This window comes from Canis lupus, chromosome 27 (genome assembly GCF_048164855.1).
Source record: "Canis lupus baileyi chromosome 27, mCanLup2.hap1, whole genome shotgun sequence".
Classification (NCBI taxonomy): Eukaryota; Metazoa; Chordata; class Mammalia; order Carnivora; family Canidae; genus Canis; species Canis lupus.
In genome coordinates, this window is record NC_132864.1 from 28,296,466 (window position 1) to 28,315,772 (window position 19,307).

Below are 19,307 nucleotides of genomic sequence, written 5' to 3' on the forward strand. Positions count from 1 at the left end.
CCTTCAGCCCAGGGTGTGGTCCGGGAGGCCCAGGATCAAGTCCCACATCGGGCTCTGTGCATGGAATGGAGCCTGCTTCTCTCTCTGCCTGTGTCTCTGCCTCTCTCTCTCTCTCTCTCTCTCTTTCTCTGTGTCTCTCATGAATAAATAAATAAAATCTTTCAAAAAAATTAAAAATCAAAAATAAATAAATAAACTGGGGAGAATGCCTGGCTGATTCAGTCAGTTAAGTGACCAACTCTTGAATTTGGCTCCGGTTATGATCTCAGGGTGAGATCAAGCCCTGGGTCAGGCTCTGCACTGCTTAAGATTCTCTCTCTCAAATCTCACAGAGGAAGACATAGACATGGCCAACATGCACATGAGAAAATGCTCTGCATCACTTGCCATCAGGGAAATACAAATCAAAACCACAATGAGATACCACCTCACACCAGTCAGAATGGGGAACATTAACAAGGCAGGAAACCACAAATGTTGGAGAGGATGCGGAGAAAGGGGAACCCTCTTGCACTGTTGGTGGGAATGTGAACTGGTGCAGCCACGCTGGAAAACTGTGTGGAGGTTCCTTAAAGAGTTAAAAATAGACCTGCCCTACGACCCAGCAATTGCACTGTTGGGGATTTACCCCAAAGATTCAGATGCAATGAAACGCAGGGACACCTGCACCCCGATGTTTATAGCAGCAATGTCCACAACAGCCAAACTGTGGAAGGAGCCTCGGTGTCCATCAAAAGATGAATGGATAAAGAAGATGTGGTTTATGTATACAATGGAATATTACTCAGCCATTAGAAACAACAAATACCCACCATTTGCTTCAACGTGGATGGAACTGGAGGGTATTATGCTGAGTGAAGTAAGTCAATCGGAGAAGGACAAACATTATATGTTCTCATTCATTTGGGGAATATAAATAATAGTGAAAGGGAATATAAGGGAAGGGAGAAGAAATGTGTGGGAAATATCAGAAAGGGAGACAGAACATAAAGATTCCTAACTCTGGGAAACGAACTAGGGGTGGTGGAAGGGGAGGAGGGCGGGGGGTGGGGATGAATGGGTGACGGGCACTGAGGGGGGCACTTGAGGGGATGAGCACTGGGTGTTATGCTGTATGTTGGCAAAGTGAACACTAATAAAAAAATAAATTTATTATAAAAAAAAAGAAAAAGAAAAGAAAGATTCTCTCTCTCTCTCTCCCTCTGTACCTCCCCCTAGCCCCCCACTCTACTTTCATGGGCACACTCTCAATCAATAAATTAATCAATAAGATATTTTTCTTCACAAAAGTATTTTTTTCTTCGTTGGCAAATGAATTATCACAGAAAGCTTTCCTGCAATGGAAATTTCATCCAAATTTAAATTTCATCTATAATTTAAATTTTTAAATTGATTTTGCATATAATTTTTGTGACCCTCTCTATTGCATCAAGAAAGACAGATCTTGGGATCCCTGGGTGGCGCAGCGGTTTGGCGCCTGCCTTTGGCCCAGGGCGCGATCCTGGAGACCCGGGATCGAATCCCACGTCGGGCTCCCGGTGCATGGAGCCTGCTTCTCCCTCTGCCTGTGTCTCTGCCTCTCTCTCTCTCTCTCTGTGAGACTATCATAATAAATAAAAATTTATAAAAAAAAAAAAAAAAAGAAAGACAGATCTTCACAACACTTAATTTAAAAAAAAAAAAAAAAAGAGGAGCAAGAAAGGAAAGTAATATATGTCAAGCATCAAATCATGTGCCAGGCACTATACTAAGCATATTACATACTTATTTAATCTCTCAATTTGGGTAGTAGTATTATTTACTTTTTATAGATAAAGAAACAAAAATATAGTAATCTACCATACTCTTAATCACTACTTTCAAAATCTGATAAATATTCTATTCAAGTAGGAGCCAATTAATTGCAATTGCCTAGGGAATCAAAGAATAGTAGTCACTGCCAAAAACTATCCCAGATACCTGAAGGAGCCAATATGACAGCTGCCCCCAGCATGTTGCATGGCTGAGTATTCAAAAGCCCAACAGATCTCACACCCAAACACAGTGTGCAAGGGCAGAAGATCATCCTGCTGTACTATTAAGTCAAGAAGAATGGATTGTGTGGCCTTCTGCTCCGGCACCAGCCCATGACAGCTAAAAAGAAAGCCAAATATGGATGGCCCTGAGCCACATTAAGGGAATTCACGCTGTCCTCCCGTATTTGGGTACAAAGACTAAAATCTAAAGCATCTTCTGGTGCTTTGGAAAATGAAAACTTTGGAACCTCAGTTCAAGAATGCACACAAAAACCATGTAATACATTTTCAGTAAATATCTGGAAATGATTACATTTAACTTTTCCCTCTCAATTATCTTATTAACATTTAAATGTGTTCAGTTCTCTATTTAAAAAAATCAAAACAAAACAAAAACAAAAACTACCTTTCTCTCTATCTCCCACTTCTCCCTACTCTTCCAGGCCAATCTTTTAAACAAGTTTGTTTCAATTGTTATCTACAAAATACATCTTTCACTCACTCCTACATACATATACTCCTACTCCACCCTTACCAAACTGATCTTGTCAGAGTCTCTACGACCTATCCCCATGATGGCCTTAAAGGGAAACAAAGAAATCTCTAGGGCCCTGAAGGGCAGGGTTTGAAAATTACTATGCATGGGCCTAGTTACATATTCTGTGGGGCAGCCACACAATTTGTGTAGGCCAATGCAAAGTGAAAATGTGGGGCCTCTTGTTTAAAAGTAGGAAAAAGAGCTTTTCCTGTTTTTCTGTCATCTCTCTAAACAAGTTATGGTATTTTTTTTCAATTTCCTACTTAATATTGGGCCATAAAGATGTTCATGTGATAATGAGATTGTCATACAACTCAGTGTGTAGGGGTACACACAAAATCCACTTCTATACCCATACCCAAGTTCTTGTCAGGAATGGAGGATGGCAGCAGTCGATGGACAGGGGCAGAAGTGGGCAGTCAAGAATTCACCCCAGGGAGCTGAAAAGTGGCCAAACACTGGAACATAGAGGTACCATGCCCACAGTACATGTTCTATTGTCCCATCTGATTTCACATCAAAATATAATTTCAAAGATACAACTATTCAGAATTTCAGGATGATGAGCATAGCATATAAAATTCCAAGCACAGGACCCACTTCTGAGCATGAGACCTTAGGTAATCATACCGGTTGCATGCCCATGAAGCTGGTCCTCACTATGCTACACGATAACCATAATGCCACTTAATATACGCATAACATTAGAGTCCACAAAACAGTTTCAATTTCATTTTGTCTCACAATAAACCTATAAATAGAGATGAACAGATATCCTCATTTTACAGATAAAACAAATGACTCAGAGGTGAAATACATTGCCCAAGGCATGGAAAAGCAGGTGTTAAACCCACGTCTTCTAAGTTCTTTCTAGTGTAATGTGTTTCCTAATCCAAGGGCAGATGGGAGGGGAGAAGAATAGAGACCATTTTTTTACATTAGCCACTGGTTTAATCATTAGTTGGAAATTATTTCTATCAAATTTCTGTCAATTCCAGTCAGATTTGAAAATTCAATTGATTTTTTAACATTCTCGTATTCAGTGGCTTTATATAATACATGTAGTCAAAACAAAACAAAAAAAAGTAACAGCTGCAAAGTTAGAGTGTTTTTCCTGAACGTACCACCCACCCAGTATCCACCTTACCTCACCAATCTTGGACTCCCTAAACACACACATCAATCACTGGCAGTCAGTCACAAAGGACTACAGAGCCAGCAGATGAGACCGTGCTATTCTGGGATACAATATACTTTCACTATAGGAGAGCTGATTGATTAGTTTAGTTGGGAGAGAGTTCATCTAAACACCAGAAAGATAGTAATAATAGGGATGCTGGGAAGTACTTACCTAGGAGATACCAAAATCAAGAAGTGAGCTATTTACTTCAACCCAACTCTTCCCTACCATCATCCCACAAACTTCATAGAATTCAGTCTTTCCAGATAGTGAAATTGTTGCTAAACTTCCTCATGTTAACATAAAGTACTTTATTTTGAGACTTGAACTCTCAACTCATTCATTTCCTAATTTAGTCACTCAAAAATCTCCCCTGAAAGCAAGAGAGCATTTTTTGGTTGAACTAATATGCATTTGTTACAACCATTCGCACTGGCGACCCTTCACACTGCCTGATCACCCAGAAAATATCCAAGGAAAAAGAAGTCAACTGAATGTTAGATCCAAATAGCACAATCTCTCAGCTCACTAGAGCAGAATCTCTCTCTAATACACTGGTCACAGGCTGTATTACTAGCTCTTTTTATCCTATCTCTAGGTAGAAAAGCTATAATTTAAACTGACAGCATTACTTGTCATGAAGTCTGTAGGTTTACAATTTCTAAATGTCAGTTTGAACTTCTGACTAGTTCCTTAGAGCACTACTGTTTGTTTCTAAATGAGGCAACTTGTCAGCTCTGCATACATAAAAGCAGTTAATCAGCAATTTGCAGTGCTACACAAGAGGAATCAGCTGGTATGCTAATAGTGAGCCCACAAAGCACCTCCAATTAGGAAAGAAAGCCTTGTCCGAAGCCAATAATATCCTCATATATCATAAAATTTATCCTACTACTCAGTAGATGAAACATTTCATGCCAAGGAACTTATTATTTTGAAGTAATTGTCTGCCTCCAGCCTGACATACCCATGTTCCCGCTGGCCTATAATGGAAGAGCTGCATGCAGTGAGTGAATGAGGACCACGATGATTCCTGACCCTCCTTGCTGTGGCTTCTACTCAGTTCCCAATGGGTTCTTATTCTTGACCTTGCCCTTTTTACTATTCTGCTCTCCCCTTTTCTATTCGGGCTTCACATTACCCATCTTCAGCTCTCTAAGTAAAACAGGATGGGATCTTACCAAGAATTACCCTGGTTCCTCTAACCTTCTAGAGAATTACTGAACTATATAACAGAGTCCATTCCTAAAACAGCAATAATGATAACCCTAATAATCAGATTACCCCATTAATAAGAACACCCACTACTGGTGCAAAAACACTTTGGCATAGTTTTAACTACTAACAGGTTTAAGCCTATGGATTGAATTCTAGAACATGGATTGTAATGAGTAAAATTAAACCTGTGAAGTTAATAAAGAAACTCATGGAAAATATGTAGTCCTATATAAGATTTCCTATACCCCATTTGACATTCTACCCACAAATGTAAACCAAATCTAAATACAATGAGTATTTTTTTCTTAAAATACTTCTAATTTCCTCTCCCTTCCTCTCCCTTTCCTTATCCTGTAATGATAGGGAAAAGAGTCTAAAAGATTTTTAAAGGAAATCTCTTCCATTATCTCCAGTGGTTATCTCAGGTGTTATAACAGGATCATATTGGAAAAAAAAAAGATTTGACTGTAGTCATATACCTCACCCACTTAAGCAATAACCTTTGTCTGTGCTAGCCTCTCAAATCAGATTTTGAATTGATCAAGCAAATTTGGTTTAGTGATTGAAGGAAAAGGGCTGCCAGACAGAATCCAATAATCCATTTTTCCATTTTACAGAGTTATAGACTAGTACTTCCAAATATGCTTCAGATTTTTGCTTAGTGCCTAAGACGTTGGTGGGGAAGGGCATGTAGGGGGGTGGAATCCTTTCTGGATCCAATGGCATTCACCTGCCTATCAAATAACAGGTAGTACATAGGCAGAGCCTGAGAAACAGAACATGGTTCATGGTAAGCCCACATGCCACCAGTCAACTGTCAAGCAGATGCACACTAGTAACTGGAGAAACTATATTTGTGGATCACAATAGGCTGGCCTACAGAGGGAAATTCTGAGGCACTGGAGTGGCCTCTTACCAATGTCAGGCTTTGACAGCTCTTCATGAGACCATTTAGCCTGGGGATGTGAGGCTGGCTGAGCCAGAGCACAGACTTCTGATCTCTCCACGCTCAGGTTGCCCCTATTCTGAGTAATACATAGGATACTGTAGAGATATTATATACCTTGAAATCATCTACTTTAAACCTCTCTGCCCCCATTTACAGAAGAGAAAATCAAGGTCCAGAAGTCATTTGTCCAAGATAACAGAACTAGTCAAGTCAAGCCTGATTCTTTTTTTTTTTAATATTTTATTTATTTATTCCTAGAGACAGAGAGAGAGAGAGAGAGAGAGAGGGAGAGAGGGAGAAGCAGGCTCCATGCAGGGAGCCCGATGTGGGACTGGATCCCGGATCTCCAGGATCACACCCCGGGCTGCAGGCGGCTTTAAACCGCTGAGTCACCGGGGCTGCCCCAAGCCTGATTCTAAAACATCAAATCCCTAATCTAAAACATTTACTTCTCCTTCTCTCTCTCTCTCCTTTCTTCCTCTACCTCCTCCCTTCCATCTCTATCATCAATAGCAACATCCTGAAGCAGCCAGTATCTTTCTTCAAACAAAATTTTAACTAGAAATCCACCATATAAAACAGATTATAAAGGGTCTCCATTCTCAACTTACACTTAGGGGTACCTGGGTGGCTCAGTGGTTGAGCATCTGCCTTTGACTCAGGTCATGATCCTGGGGTCCTGGGATCCAGTCCCTGCATCAGGCTCTCCACAGGGAGAGCTTCTCCCTCTGCCTGTTTCTCTGCCTTTCTCTGTATGTCTCTCATGAATAAATAAATAAAATCTTTAAAAAAAAAAAAAAAAAAGGCCTGCTTAGATGCAAACAGAAAAGGGAGACAGAGCATGTATGCCAGAATCCTACCTGCGTAACTGGGCCTGCAGCCTCCTCTGGGATCCTAAACAGAACATTGTGATCATGGGAACTTCTTCCTTGATAGCTTGTAATAAAGCTAGCTGCAAATACTAATTAGGATCATATTTTTATATAAAACTATTATTTTCTGAAACACTGGCAAAGTATATGTTGGGAAGTCAGCTGCTTTTTAAAATTATTATTATTTCCTTGTGTTGTTTTTTTTTTAAGGCTTTAATTTTTTTAGAGCAGTTTCAGGTTCTCAGCAAAATTGAGAGAAGGGACAGACATTTCCCATATAACCTCACACATATATAGCTTCCCCCATTATCAGCATCCCCCACCAGAGTGGTATATTTGTTTCAATTGATAAACTTACATTAACATATTATCATCCAAAGTTCATAGTTTATGTTAAGGTTTACACTTACTGTTATACATTCTATAGGTTTAGACAATGTATGACAACATGTGTCCCCCATTAAAACATTATGCAGAGTAGTGTCATTGCTCAAAAAATCCTCTGAGCCACACCTAATTTTTTGTTTTAAAACAAAGTCCAAAAAATAAAAAATAAAAAATAAAAATAAATAAAACAAAGTCCAACATTCTCAAAGCTAGGTACAAGTGTATCCTTCTCACTAAGATTTCAATACCAAATCTGAAACTGAGAAACATCAATTTTCTTTCAATACCACCAACATATAAGAACAACTCTACTGTGATACATTTATTTAGGTGATATTCAACATTAGGAAATAAGGTCATGAAATGATTGGCAGTAATGAAATGTGTCATTCCTAACAGTTTAGCTATCAGAAAAAAAAGGCACATGAACCTGAAAACACAGAAGCAAGCATTGGGACATTATTTGTAGCAGAAAACATACATGAAATTACCACATGCAAACACCAGACATTCATCTTATTCCCTTGGGTAACTCTTTTCATTAGTGCTAATGGGCTCAGGGCCTCTGTTTGGAGACTGTTTCTGCAAATGCTAGAAGAACACAAATCTTGTTCTGTTTGATGAAGTCCATTCTCATAAGCAAGAAAAAAGTGAAATCAATGCGTTGACATTAACACATGTACACATGCATATTTGTCTGTGCATTATTTCTAATCATTTCTTCCTTTAATTTAAATTTATTAGTCTTTAGAAATCTTGCCAAACATCACTGAGCAACACAATGGAAAATGAGTACCAAAATTAGATCCCATGGACATTTCTAATTAAATCCCTTTCATCGGGATTAAGAATTCTTTAAAACTTAAAACTATGTGCAAAAAGGCAGTGACACTAATTGCCATTCACCACAAGCAGCTAAAAGCAGTAACACAAAAATATGGCACATATCAATCATATATTTATTAAATACCAATTTGCATGTCTAAGTGCCAAATACTATATAGACCTGAACTCCCCTACAAACACAAAAAAAAATATGTGCCACAATTCAGCAGCTGTTAATTCAACAATTTGTTTTCTCTCCCTTTAGATGTATATACATTGAAAATACCATTCTCAACCTACATTTCTTTTTTTTTTTTTTTTTTTTTTTTTTTTTTTATATGACAAATTTTTCTTTATTATTAATTTATGTTAAATGCCAATATGGTCATAAATCCAATATATATTGTATCTTTTACAGTAGCATTTTGATAAAATGTTATAAGGTGGGTTACAAACACCATAATTTGCCAAAAAATATAGAAAACCAAAGACAGGTTATTTTAAAAAATGATAAGCATAGGATGTGCCATTTAATGCTACTTGTACCCACAACCTCTCCTTGACCCAAGTCACCAGTAAGGACATCTAACAAGTCAACCTACATTTCTTGATTACTGTCTTTTGTTATTTTCCTCTATAATTTACTAACTGCACTTAATTATGTAAAGAATAATACCAAATTTCAACCAAGAAACCTGTGAAGTTAATAAAGAAACTCATGGAAAATATGTAGTCCTATATAAGATTTCCTATACCCCATTTGACATTCTACCCACAAATGTAAACCAAATCTAAATACAATGTATTTTCTTCTCAATGAGTATTTTTTTCTTAAAATACTTCTAATTTCCTCTCCCTTCTCTCAAGCATCCATTCTTTTAATGTTTTCTTACTTAGTGAGGTCTAGCCATTGAGATACAAAGATGAATTAGCCTTGAATGACTGTCTTCTTCTGAACTCAGTCAAGAAAGACAGGTAATGCAAACAATGACAAGAGAAAGTAGTAAGTACAGCACCTGAGTGCCTGGATGGTTCAGTCAATTGAATGTCTCACTGTTGATTTTTAACTCAGGTTATCATCTTGAGGTCATGATCTTAGGGTTGTGAGATTAAGCCCTGCATTAGGGCTCTGTGCTCAGCAGGGAGTCCGGTTGGGATTCTTTCTCTCCCTCTCCTTCTGTCCCTCCTCCTGCTTGTGCGTGCACGCTTGCTTTCTCTCTCTCTCTCTTTCACTCAAATAAATAAATAAATCTTAAGGAGAAAAAAAGTACTCAGTAGAGGTCCACAGTGCTTTGGTAGCACAAAGGAGGGAGCATTTAACTTAGACAATAGGAGGTTTCTCCAAAGCATTTGGATGAATTTAACAAAGGAGCTGATGATTCACTGGGAAAAGAGTATCTCAGGCAGAGGGGAAGAACTTGTGGGAAAGCACAGAAGCATGAAAGCCAGTATCACAGTCAGGGAACTGAAAGCAATTCCACACAGTAAAACAGAGGGAGATGGGAAGAAGCTAGTTTTGTTAGGAGATGAACAAGGAGAGTTGAATTGGGGCCAGATTATTAAAGGTCTTGTTTATTTTCTGAAGAGTCTGGTCTTTATCTGTTCTCATTTTGTTTTCACAGTGCTGAACAACATAGAAGAAAAGCAGAAGGGCACAATAAGAAAAATCCATTGTTTTTAGACAGAGGACAAAAGCAAGGCAGTGAAGACTGAATAGACTCTCCAACAAAGGGTGCTAAAACTGAATATCCATATGCCTCTTCCCCTCCCCAAAATGTGGATCCATACCTCACACCATATACAAAAAAAAAAAAAAAACACACACACACAACCTAAAAATCAACCTTAGACCAAAATATAAAATGTAAAACTGTAATATGTCTAGAAGAAAGCAGGAGAAAATCTTTGTGCCTTTGGAGTTAAGCAAAGATTTCTTACATATAACACAAGTCATTAAGGTAACAAATTTTTAAAAATGGACTTTATCAAAATCAAAAGCTGTTGCTCCTCAAAAAACAATTAGGGGAATAAAAAGATATGCTGGAGACTGAAATAAAATCTGCAAAGCATATATCTGATAAAGGAATTTATATTCAGGGTAGGGATCCCTGGGTGGCGCAGCGGTTTAGCGCCTGCCTTTGGCCCAGGGCGCGATCCTGGAGACCCGGGATCGAATCCCACGTCGGGCTCCCGGTGCATGGAGCCTGCTTCTCCCTCTGCCTATGTCTCTGCCTCTCTCTCTCTCTCTCTCTCTCTCTCTGTGACTATCATAAATAAATAAAAAAAAAAAAAAAAATTTATATTCAGGGTAAAAGGAACCCTCAAAATTCAACAATCAGAAAACCAACAACCCAATTTTTAAAAACTATCTGACCAAAGGTGTATGGATGGCAAATAACCACAAGAAAAAAATGTTCAACATCATTAGTCATTAACAAAATGAAAATTAAAGCCATAATGAGATACTGCTAACACACCCATTAAAGTGATTAAAATTAAAAGACTGGCCATATATACCAAGTGTGGTTAGGATGCAGAGAAACTAGAACTCTCATAAATTCACAGGGGGAATGTAAAATGATGCAACTTTTTTTTAAAACAGCTTGGCAATTTCTTTTTTTTTTTTAATATTTTATTTGTTTATTCATGAGAGACACTGAGAGAGAGAAGCAGAGACACAGGCAGAGGGAGAAGCAGGCTCCATGCATGGAGCCTGATGAGGGACTGATCCTGGGTCTCCAGGATCACGCCCCGGGCCAAAGGCGGCACTAAGCCGCTGAGCTACCCGGGCTGCCCCTGTATACAATTCTTATAGCAGATTTATTTATTTAAAAAACAAAAAAACAAAAAACTAGAAACCATCCAAATGTCCATTAATAGGCAAGTGAATAAATATATTTTGGTGCATCCATACAAAGGAACTACTCCAAAAGAAAAAGGAATGAACTATTGACATATGCAACAATATGGATAAATCTCAAAATAATTATGCTGGGTGACAGAAGCCAAACACAAAAGTATATACGCTACGATTCCATTTCTATTTAAAAATCTAGAAAATGCAACCTAATTTATAAAAAGGAAACTGGTTGTTGCCTGGAGAGGGCATTGCTGGTAGGAACTACAAGGGCATATACAAGGAAACTTTGGGAGATGGCAAATACTATGAGAATGGTTTCATGGGATGCACATATGTCAAAACTTATCAAACTGTACACTTTAAATATGTGAAGTTTATTGTATATCAATTACATCTCAGTAAAGTTATTTTTAAGAAGCATTTAGAGGGGGATGCTGGGTAGCTCAGCGATTTAGCGCCTGTCTTGGGCCCAGGCTATGATCCTGGAGTCCTGAAATCGAGTCCCACATTGGGTTCCCTGCATGGAGCCTGCTTCTCCCCCTGCTTGTGTCTCTGCCTCTCTCGTGTCTCTCATGAATAAATAAATAAATTAAAAAAAAAAAAAGCATCTGGGGGGTTGGTGCAGTCAGTTAAGCAGCCGACCCTTGTTGTGGCTCAGGTGATGATCTCAGGGTCCTGAGATCAAGCCCGGCACTGGGCTCCGTGCTCAGCACAGAGTCTGCTTCAGATTCTCTTTCCCTCTGCCCCTCTCATTTATGCTCCTGCTCTCTCTCTTTCTATTTTTTCTCTCACTTTCTAAAATAAATAAATGAAATAAAAAGCATTAAAGGATCATATTCAAGTATTCATAATCATTTCACTTCTACACTGCTTTCATTCTTCTTTGCAAGAGAACTGAATTGAGACTGTACAGCTCTTTCAAATAAAATCTTTTTAAAAAATGAGACAGTACAAAAAGGCATGATCTGAGGTTTGCATTTTCAGATAGTTTTCCATATTTGTGACAAGGCTACATATGATAAAGTGAATAAAGTAGACAAGGATGGAATATGCAAGACGGTAGAAACTAAACTTTTTAGATAACTCCAGAAGAAATTTGCTATAGATAAAGTAGCTGCTTTTCCTTATTTAGTTTTTCCTTAAGCTACCCAAACAATTCATGTGGCTCCTTATTTCTTCCGTGACTTCAAAAGAGTAGTGATACACAGTAGTCTTATTTTTAATTTTCTTTTACTATAATGATGAAAAACTACAAAGAATGCTTCTATCCCCTCATTATAACAGGATGCTGCAATATTACTGTGAAATCACATTTGTTTTTTTAAAGGTTTTATTTATTTATTCATGAGAGTCACAGAGAGTGAGAGAGGCAGAGACACAGGCAGAGGGAGAAGCAGGCTCCATGCAGGGAGCCCGACATGGGACTCAATCCCGGGTCTCCAGGATCACACCATGGGCTGAAGGCAGTGCTAAACCACTGAGCCACCTGGGCTGCCCCTGAAATCACATTTGAATGCATGTGATTACTACAACATGTAAATGCACACTGTCTAGTAAGATGTGTGTTTAAACTGATAGAACAGTCAGTGGTGCTGAAAGAATGTGCAAAAACATTTATGAGAGTGAGAAGACTTTAAAATTTTTAACAACACCCATTTTAAGACTTTATAAAAACACACCAACAAAATAATACCCTTTAATACTTCAGCTTTCCTACCTACCTATATGCCCTAAAAAAAATATGCTCTAAAAAAGATAACTATTAAACAACACTAAGAGGGAAGGAGATCCAACAGTCCAGAATGAGATCATGTCCTGGCTAGGGTGCATACACTTGAAGTTACTCTCTCAAACTACAATGGTAAGCCAATGTACTTTAGATTTACAATCAATGACTTAGAAGGGTGTCTGGCTTTTCAAGGAGCCACTACTTAAGAGTATCCATGACTTTTGTCCATCCTAGGCCACATTTGCAAAACACACACACACCCCAAACCAAAACAAAAAAACAAACACAAACCAAAAAATAAAAACAAAAAACACCCAGCTCTTTTCTTAGAAGTTTGTATTTGAAAGTTAATATTAGAGGAGTATTTTACTCTAAAGAATATGTTGATCAGGGATTAAAAATGAACCAAGGTTATGATAGGAATATACCTGGCCTCATTACCAGGGCCAGAGGCTTTACTTATCAGGTGTAGTTCATCTCAGTAGATAGTGGAAGTAAGACCAGCAAGGCCAGAGAACTCTCATATCTTGAATACAAAAGGGCTACACTGAAGCACTTACTTGTTTGTAAATGTACTAAAAAGTTAGGATTTTGTTGTTGTTTTGTTTGTGATTAAGACAGAACTTTCTCATTCAAAGGATAGACTCTCACAGTACTGCATGTTACTCTAATGGGTTACAAACAAAACTAGCTTGTAAACTTTCTAGAAAGGTAGTAGGCAACGGGGAGTTCCAAGTTGTATCATGAAGGTATGTCGACTACAGACATATTTGAAAAAGGTTACATTCAGTGTGATCAGTTGTAACACGTACTATAATTAGATTACTAACACATCATTCAAAAGAAAAGATCGGGTGCTAAAACAGAAAGAATCCTTTCTTAATACAATCCATGTACATCAGAGAACAGGTCATGTTTTAAAAATGAACTGGCAGGTTTTTCAAAGGTTCATGCTTAATTTAAAGTATCTTTCATCAGCTTTAAAAGAAAATGTCAACTTGACCAACTAGCATGTCTCCTTTTCTTGAGTATAATAAATATTTATAAAAGTAAATAAAATCTACAGAACAAAGTGATTTGGGCTTTTAGTTCCATATAGAACTCCTCCTTCTCCTTCTTCTTCTTCTTCTTCCTCTTTTTTTTTTTTTTTTGAACTCCTTCTTCTTATGGTATTCACAAAGCACAGTGAAAATTATTTATAAAAAGTTTAAATGATAGATGTTAAAAGATATAGAATATAAGATTAACAGGAATATATAGTCAGCATGAGATGAAATCACAGATGTGCTTCATTTTACATTGAGGCTAAATTCTACCTGTAAATCAACCTTTCTACCTGTATATCAACATTTTACATTAGGGCTACATTCTACTTGTAAATCAACCAATTCTACCTTTCCTGTGCTGATAATTCTACGGCCTTATCCATACCCTACCTAATTGCCTCCCTCCATGCCCCAGGAGGCCAACCTTTCTGGACAACTATAGCTCTCTTAGTCCAGGCTTTTGGGCTCAGCCAATGAGAGGTGAGAATGCAAGAGGAGAGAGGTATCAGAGCATTATTCCTGATCCTTCTCCTATGACTCCTCAGCTCCCTCCTGGCTTCATCAAGACTATTTCAGTGACTTTATTCCTCTGCAGCTACAGCTTTTATCACATAGCTTTTCTTCGATGCCAGTGCTCAGGCTTCATCAGAAAACCAGGTCCAGATATCTTACTATCCTTTTTCAGTTACCTTACCTTCCACAAACCTCTGTAAATGGTGCCCTCACTACAGAGAATTTAGTGCATTTTTTTAAAGCAAGATGTACCTGTTTTGAGGGATAAATGAACATTTTATATAAAGACTATTCTACATTTCGTCCAATCTCATATTCCCTATCTATCCAAACCTTTATTGTGATACCAGAGATGACACATCTCAATCTGCGTTATCACTGACTGAATTTGTTATCAGTGATCATGTTATCATGTTATGATTTTTTTCATAAATCATGAAAAAAAATCACATCTTATGACAAAAGATAAATAATCATGTATAGTTTCCTGGTAATTAAATAATTTGATAGAGAACATATAATATATAAAACTTTGAGATGTCAAATCCAAGGAACATTCAAACTAGTACCAGAATATGAGTACTGTATCTAATGAGTACAGGGACCATTTTTAGTAAAAAAGACTCAGTTAACTAAAGAGTTCAGCTTTGCAAGGCCCTACTCATTCTACCTCGCATCCTCATTTTTCCCCACCAAAACCAAAAGAAAATACAACAGATGTTTCCAAAAACAGTGGTATCTTCTAAAAGATTTATTAATTGTCCTGTTCAGTAATAATAGAGGATATCCAGAGCACTGAAAAGTAAAATGCACTCAGTTGGGTTTTTTAGGCTTCAGATTATCTAGTATTATATATTATGTCCAGATAGTGATAGCTCCAGGTAGCTTCACAAATACAAACCATGTCCAATATTAGCCCAAGCAAACCAATTGGGGGAAAAAATTTACAGTGTATTCTAAAGTAAATAAAAATGATTTTTTGCTTACATTACCCTTTACCTACATTACTCAAGATGAATGAAATATACTGATTAATCTTAATTAAACCCAGAACATAACAAGTCTAGCCCCATTTTACAAACAAATTTACTTTTTTTTTTTTTTTTAAGGGATGCCTGGATGGCTCAGCAGTTGAGTGTCTGCCTCTGGCTCAGGTCCTGATCCCAGGATCCAGGATCAAGTCCTGCATCGGACTCCTTGCAGGGAGCCTGCTTCTCCCTCTGCCTATGTCTCTCTCTCTCTCTCTCTCTCTCTCTCTCTCTCTGTGTCTCATGAATAAATAAATTAAATCTTTTAAAAATATATAAAGATTTTATTTATTTGAGTGAGAGAGAGAGAGAGAAAGCAAGCACAAGAGGGGGGAAGGGCAGAGGAAGAGGGAGAAGCAGATTCCCATGCTGAGCAGAGAGTGGGATGCAGTGCTCGATCCCAGGACCACAGGTTTGTGACCTGAGCCAAAGGCAGACACTTAACCTACTGAGCCACCCAGGCTCCCCAGAAATTTGTATTTTCGTGAGAAAAAGATCCAAACAGGAATTTGAACAGTCAATATTTGAAATGTTCTTTACCTAATGACTTTAAAAAATCACAGCATGTCATAGCTAAAAGGAGCCTTGGAGACCATCTAGTTAAACTCATATTTTACAGATGAGGAACTCAATGCCCAAGGTTTAAGTAATTAGTTCAAAATTACTAGCTAGCTGTTCTGGACTAAATCTTGGGGGCAAATAGATGCATGGCTGCAAGAAGTATGATTTCTTGAAAAGTAGTAATTAAATTAGGGGGAGGAATTCAGCTCATCAGCTAAGATTACTGAATTCAGAATGACCACTGTAGCCTTCTGTAGTAACTAAACCAGCCTGGGGGATTTATGAGCTTTTCTAATACTTTTGAGGGAGCCATGATCACCTCTAGAATGTCTCAATGTCTCCCAATGGTGAATAAAAATCCAGCACCCTATCCTTGGCATTGTTCCTTATCTCTGAGAACAAGGAGAAAGCAAGCTTTGGCTTAGGCTCAAAATGGGAAATATGTCATCAACATCATTAAATACTGGTCAACATTCTTCACCGAGCACAATTGTGCCCTACAGTGTAATTCTGTGAGTGTGGTGCACATGAGTGTGAGAGAGAAAAAGAAGGAATGGGCTGAAGGAGGAGATAAGCAGAGAGGCAGATTGTCAGAGAGAGGAGATAAAGAGGGAAGGCAGAGAAGGGGAAAGCAGAGAGAAGCAGAGAAAGACAAGGCAGAGATACACAGAGAAGGCAAGGCACAAACTGTGAAAAACAGAAGCAGAGGGAGGAGACAGCTGGAGAGACCGCAGCTCAAGAAAGGCAGAACTACCAAGAGGAGGAGCGTAACATTGTGAAAGAACACTGTAAACCCTTGCTATTCAGTGCTGCCCCTGGCCCAGGAGCATGAGCACCACCTGAGAAGAAGGCAGAAACTCAGCGCTTGCCCCATATCCACCAAATCAGAATCTGTGTTTTTAAGAATACCCTCAGGTGACTTAGGCAATACTACAGTTAACTCCATTTACTCAAGGTCATTTTAACTGTCATTAAAGCAGTGAAATGTCTGTCTGTATTCAGAGTCACATGGTTCCACCACTTAGAAACCCAGCATAAGCTCCAACCTTAGGCCAGGTAGCCTGCATGAAGGCATACAGATTCAACCTAACCACCCCTGCTACCACTTTCTTTTTTTCCACAGTAGGTTCACATCTAAGAAGTTAATAAAATAGCCATTTGTATGCACAGAAATTTTCTTCCAAGAGTTCAGAAAACAGGAAAACTTCAAGACTGACAAATGATAGATTTAATCAGGTAACTCTGAATTGATCATTTATAGTTGGAAAACTTCGGATGTAGCACCCATCCCATGATGACACATGTATTTAAGATATTCTGCATTTCAGATACAGAGTAAATATATAGTAATTTCACCGCGGGATGTTTTTATTAAACAGCCAAGCACATAATTATAGGATTTTCAGTGTAAAATTACTCCTGCTTTGAAACTCCAGCATTTCACTCACCCACATGGCAATGTTTTTCTCTCCCTGCAGTCCCAGCCATATTCCCTGAACCTTCTGCCAGCTGCCACTTCCTCTCCCCCACCTCCCTATTGTTCCTGCTTTGTCTTATCACTTTTTTTTTTTAAAGAAAGAAAGTGTAAGACACTGATATCTAATTTTTGCAAGATTATGCTCTTTGTTCTACACACTGGATAGACACAATAACTATTCCTAACAGAGGCAGGATGGGGTCTCTTGGGTGCTGATGGTCAGCTTTTCCTTCTGCTCCTCCTTCCTTTTTCCTTCTCCCTTCCAATCAGCCTCTTTGAACCCTCACCCCTACCAATATGTCCTACTTAGCAAATGTCTAAGTGGGAAAAGCAACAAGATTTGTACTATATGGGAGCAAACACTGAAGTCAGGAGAACAGATCCATTTCGAAACCCAGGAATACTTCCATCAGTAAAATGTAGGTGAGCTAAGTCCCTTTCAAAACAGTCTATGTTTCTAGGGGAAGCTTGCATTTAGCTGAATCTCTCTTTTCTTCTAATTTACAGCAAAAGGATGAAGAATACCACAAGAGCAGGGTAGACTAGCATGAAGAGCAAGTAAAAGAGAAAGTAGGAGAACACTGGATATTGGTGAGCCCACTCCTAGAGATAACTTTATATTTGGAAGTACCTTACATCATTTACTGGATTCTTTCATTTATTCAAATAACATGTATCAAGTGCCTACTAAATGCCAGGTATTGTGCTAGATGTTCAACATACAAAAAAGATGAAAATATAAGGCAAGTTCATATTTCCTATTTCATATTTCCTATTTCTCCAAACACACATATACACAAAACACCTTAAAGTCTGACTTTGATTATTTTAACTCCTTCAGATACTTTATGAACCCCTTCCTTCATATGGCAGACAAAGGTTTAATTGCTTATAAGCATCCAGTGTTTTGTAAAAGATGAGCAAATCAAGAGAATCCCAAATGCTCAGGCTGCTTTACTTACATAGTGACACTTAGCATAGGGCATTATAGGCCTATTGACAGAATCCTTCCATTGCAGAAGAGAAGATGAAGAACCCTGGAATCCAGAGATTCCAATCACATCTTCTTTTTTTTTTTTTTTTTTTTTTTCAGTTTCAAATTTTATTTCATTAACTAGACGTTGAAGAAAATGTGTATTTCGAATCTTTAAACTCATTTATCTAAAACATGTTTACACACAGGACAGATACAGGATTTCAAGTAACTTATGGTAGAGTTCACTGTCCATTTAAAAGTATGCTTCTCTCTTCCACAAAAACTGCGTTGAAAAGCAAACAAAATTTTCTTTTATACTGCGTAAGAGCTAGATGCAAAGTTCTGATGCAAATTTACTTCACTGTCAACTCTGATGCTGAAGCTGAGAGGCAGAGATGTCCATAGTTCGGTTAAATGATGCAAATAAAAAGCTGTTTCTCTTAAATTAGAAGCCTTCGTTCATGGTCTCTCTCAGTAGTACCAGATGTGGTTCCCATACGCGGTCACTTCTTCTTCTTTCCTTTTCCTTTTTTACTTCCCTCTCCTTGCTGAAGACTTTGGTCCCCACCTCCTGTTTTTTGTGTCCTTGTTTTTAGTTTAGGTATCATTTCTGCTGCATACAACATTACTGACTTACGTGATGGGAACTGTACGAGACAGAGGCTGCCGTCTTCCTGCTTGAGTTGGACCCGGACTCTGCCCCTGTACTGAACATCACGATTCCACTCTCTAGAGTACATTTTATTTTTCTCAAGGAATACATTAAGTCCAACTGCTGAGCACACATCTTGAATCTCAGTAGCTGTAGGATTTTCAACAGCCTTGCTGATGGGGATGCGCCGGCCCTCGGCGATGGTCTTCTTGTTGTTCAGGTACGCGGGGTAGATGCAGATGAACCTGTCCTGCTCGGCCGGGGACCGCGCGGCGGCGGGCCGGCCCAATCACATCTTCTAATAAATATACCACTGTTTAACATCTGCACTCACTAGATATTTTAATTATGAGAGTAAGGACCACTGACTGCAGCTTTATCATCTAATCTCTTTTATATTTTTAAAAAGCTTGTCTTATAGATAATTATGAAGGATATAACCAGTAGCTAAGGAAATAACCACCAAATAACTATACTAAGT

The 19,307-nt window shown here is 38.3% G+C and overlaps 2 protein-coding genes across 4 annotated transcripts in view; both read right to left on the bottom strand.

Annotated features, from left to right (window-relative positions):
• Positions 1–19,307, bottom strand: part of TTC28 (tetratricopeptide repeat domain 28) — a 625,508-nt gene that overhangs the window by 339,959 nt on the left and 266,242 nt on the right. The gene's annotated exons all lie outside the window — the stretch shown is intronic.
• LOC140619830 (signal recognition particle 19 kDa protein-like) lies at positions 18,332–19,115 on the bottom strand (the record flags this gene model as incomplete). Its single annotated transcript, XM_072803765.1, has 1 exon — positions 18,332–19,115. A coding segment is annotated over one exon (438 nt), but the record flags the coding sequence as incomplete, so codon positions are not given.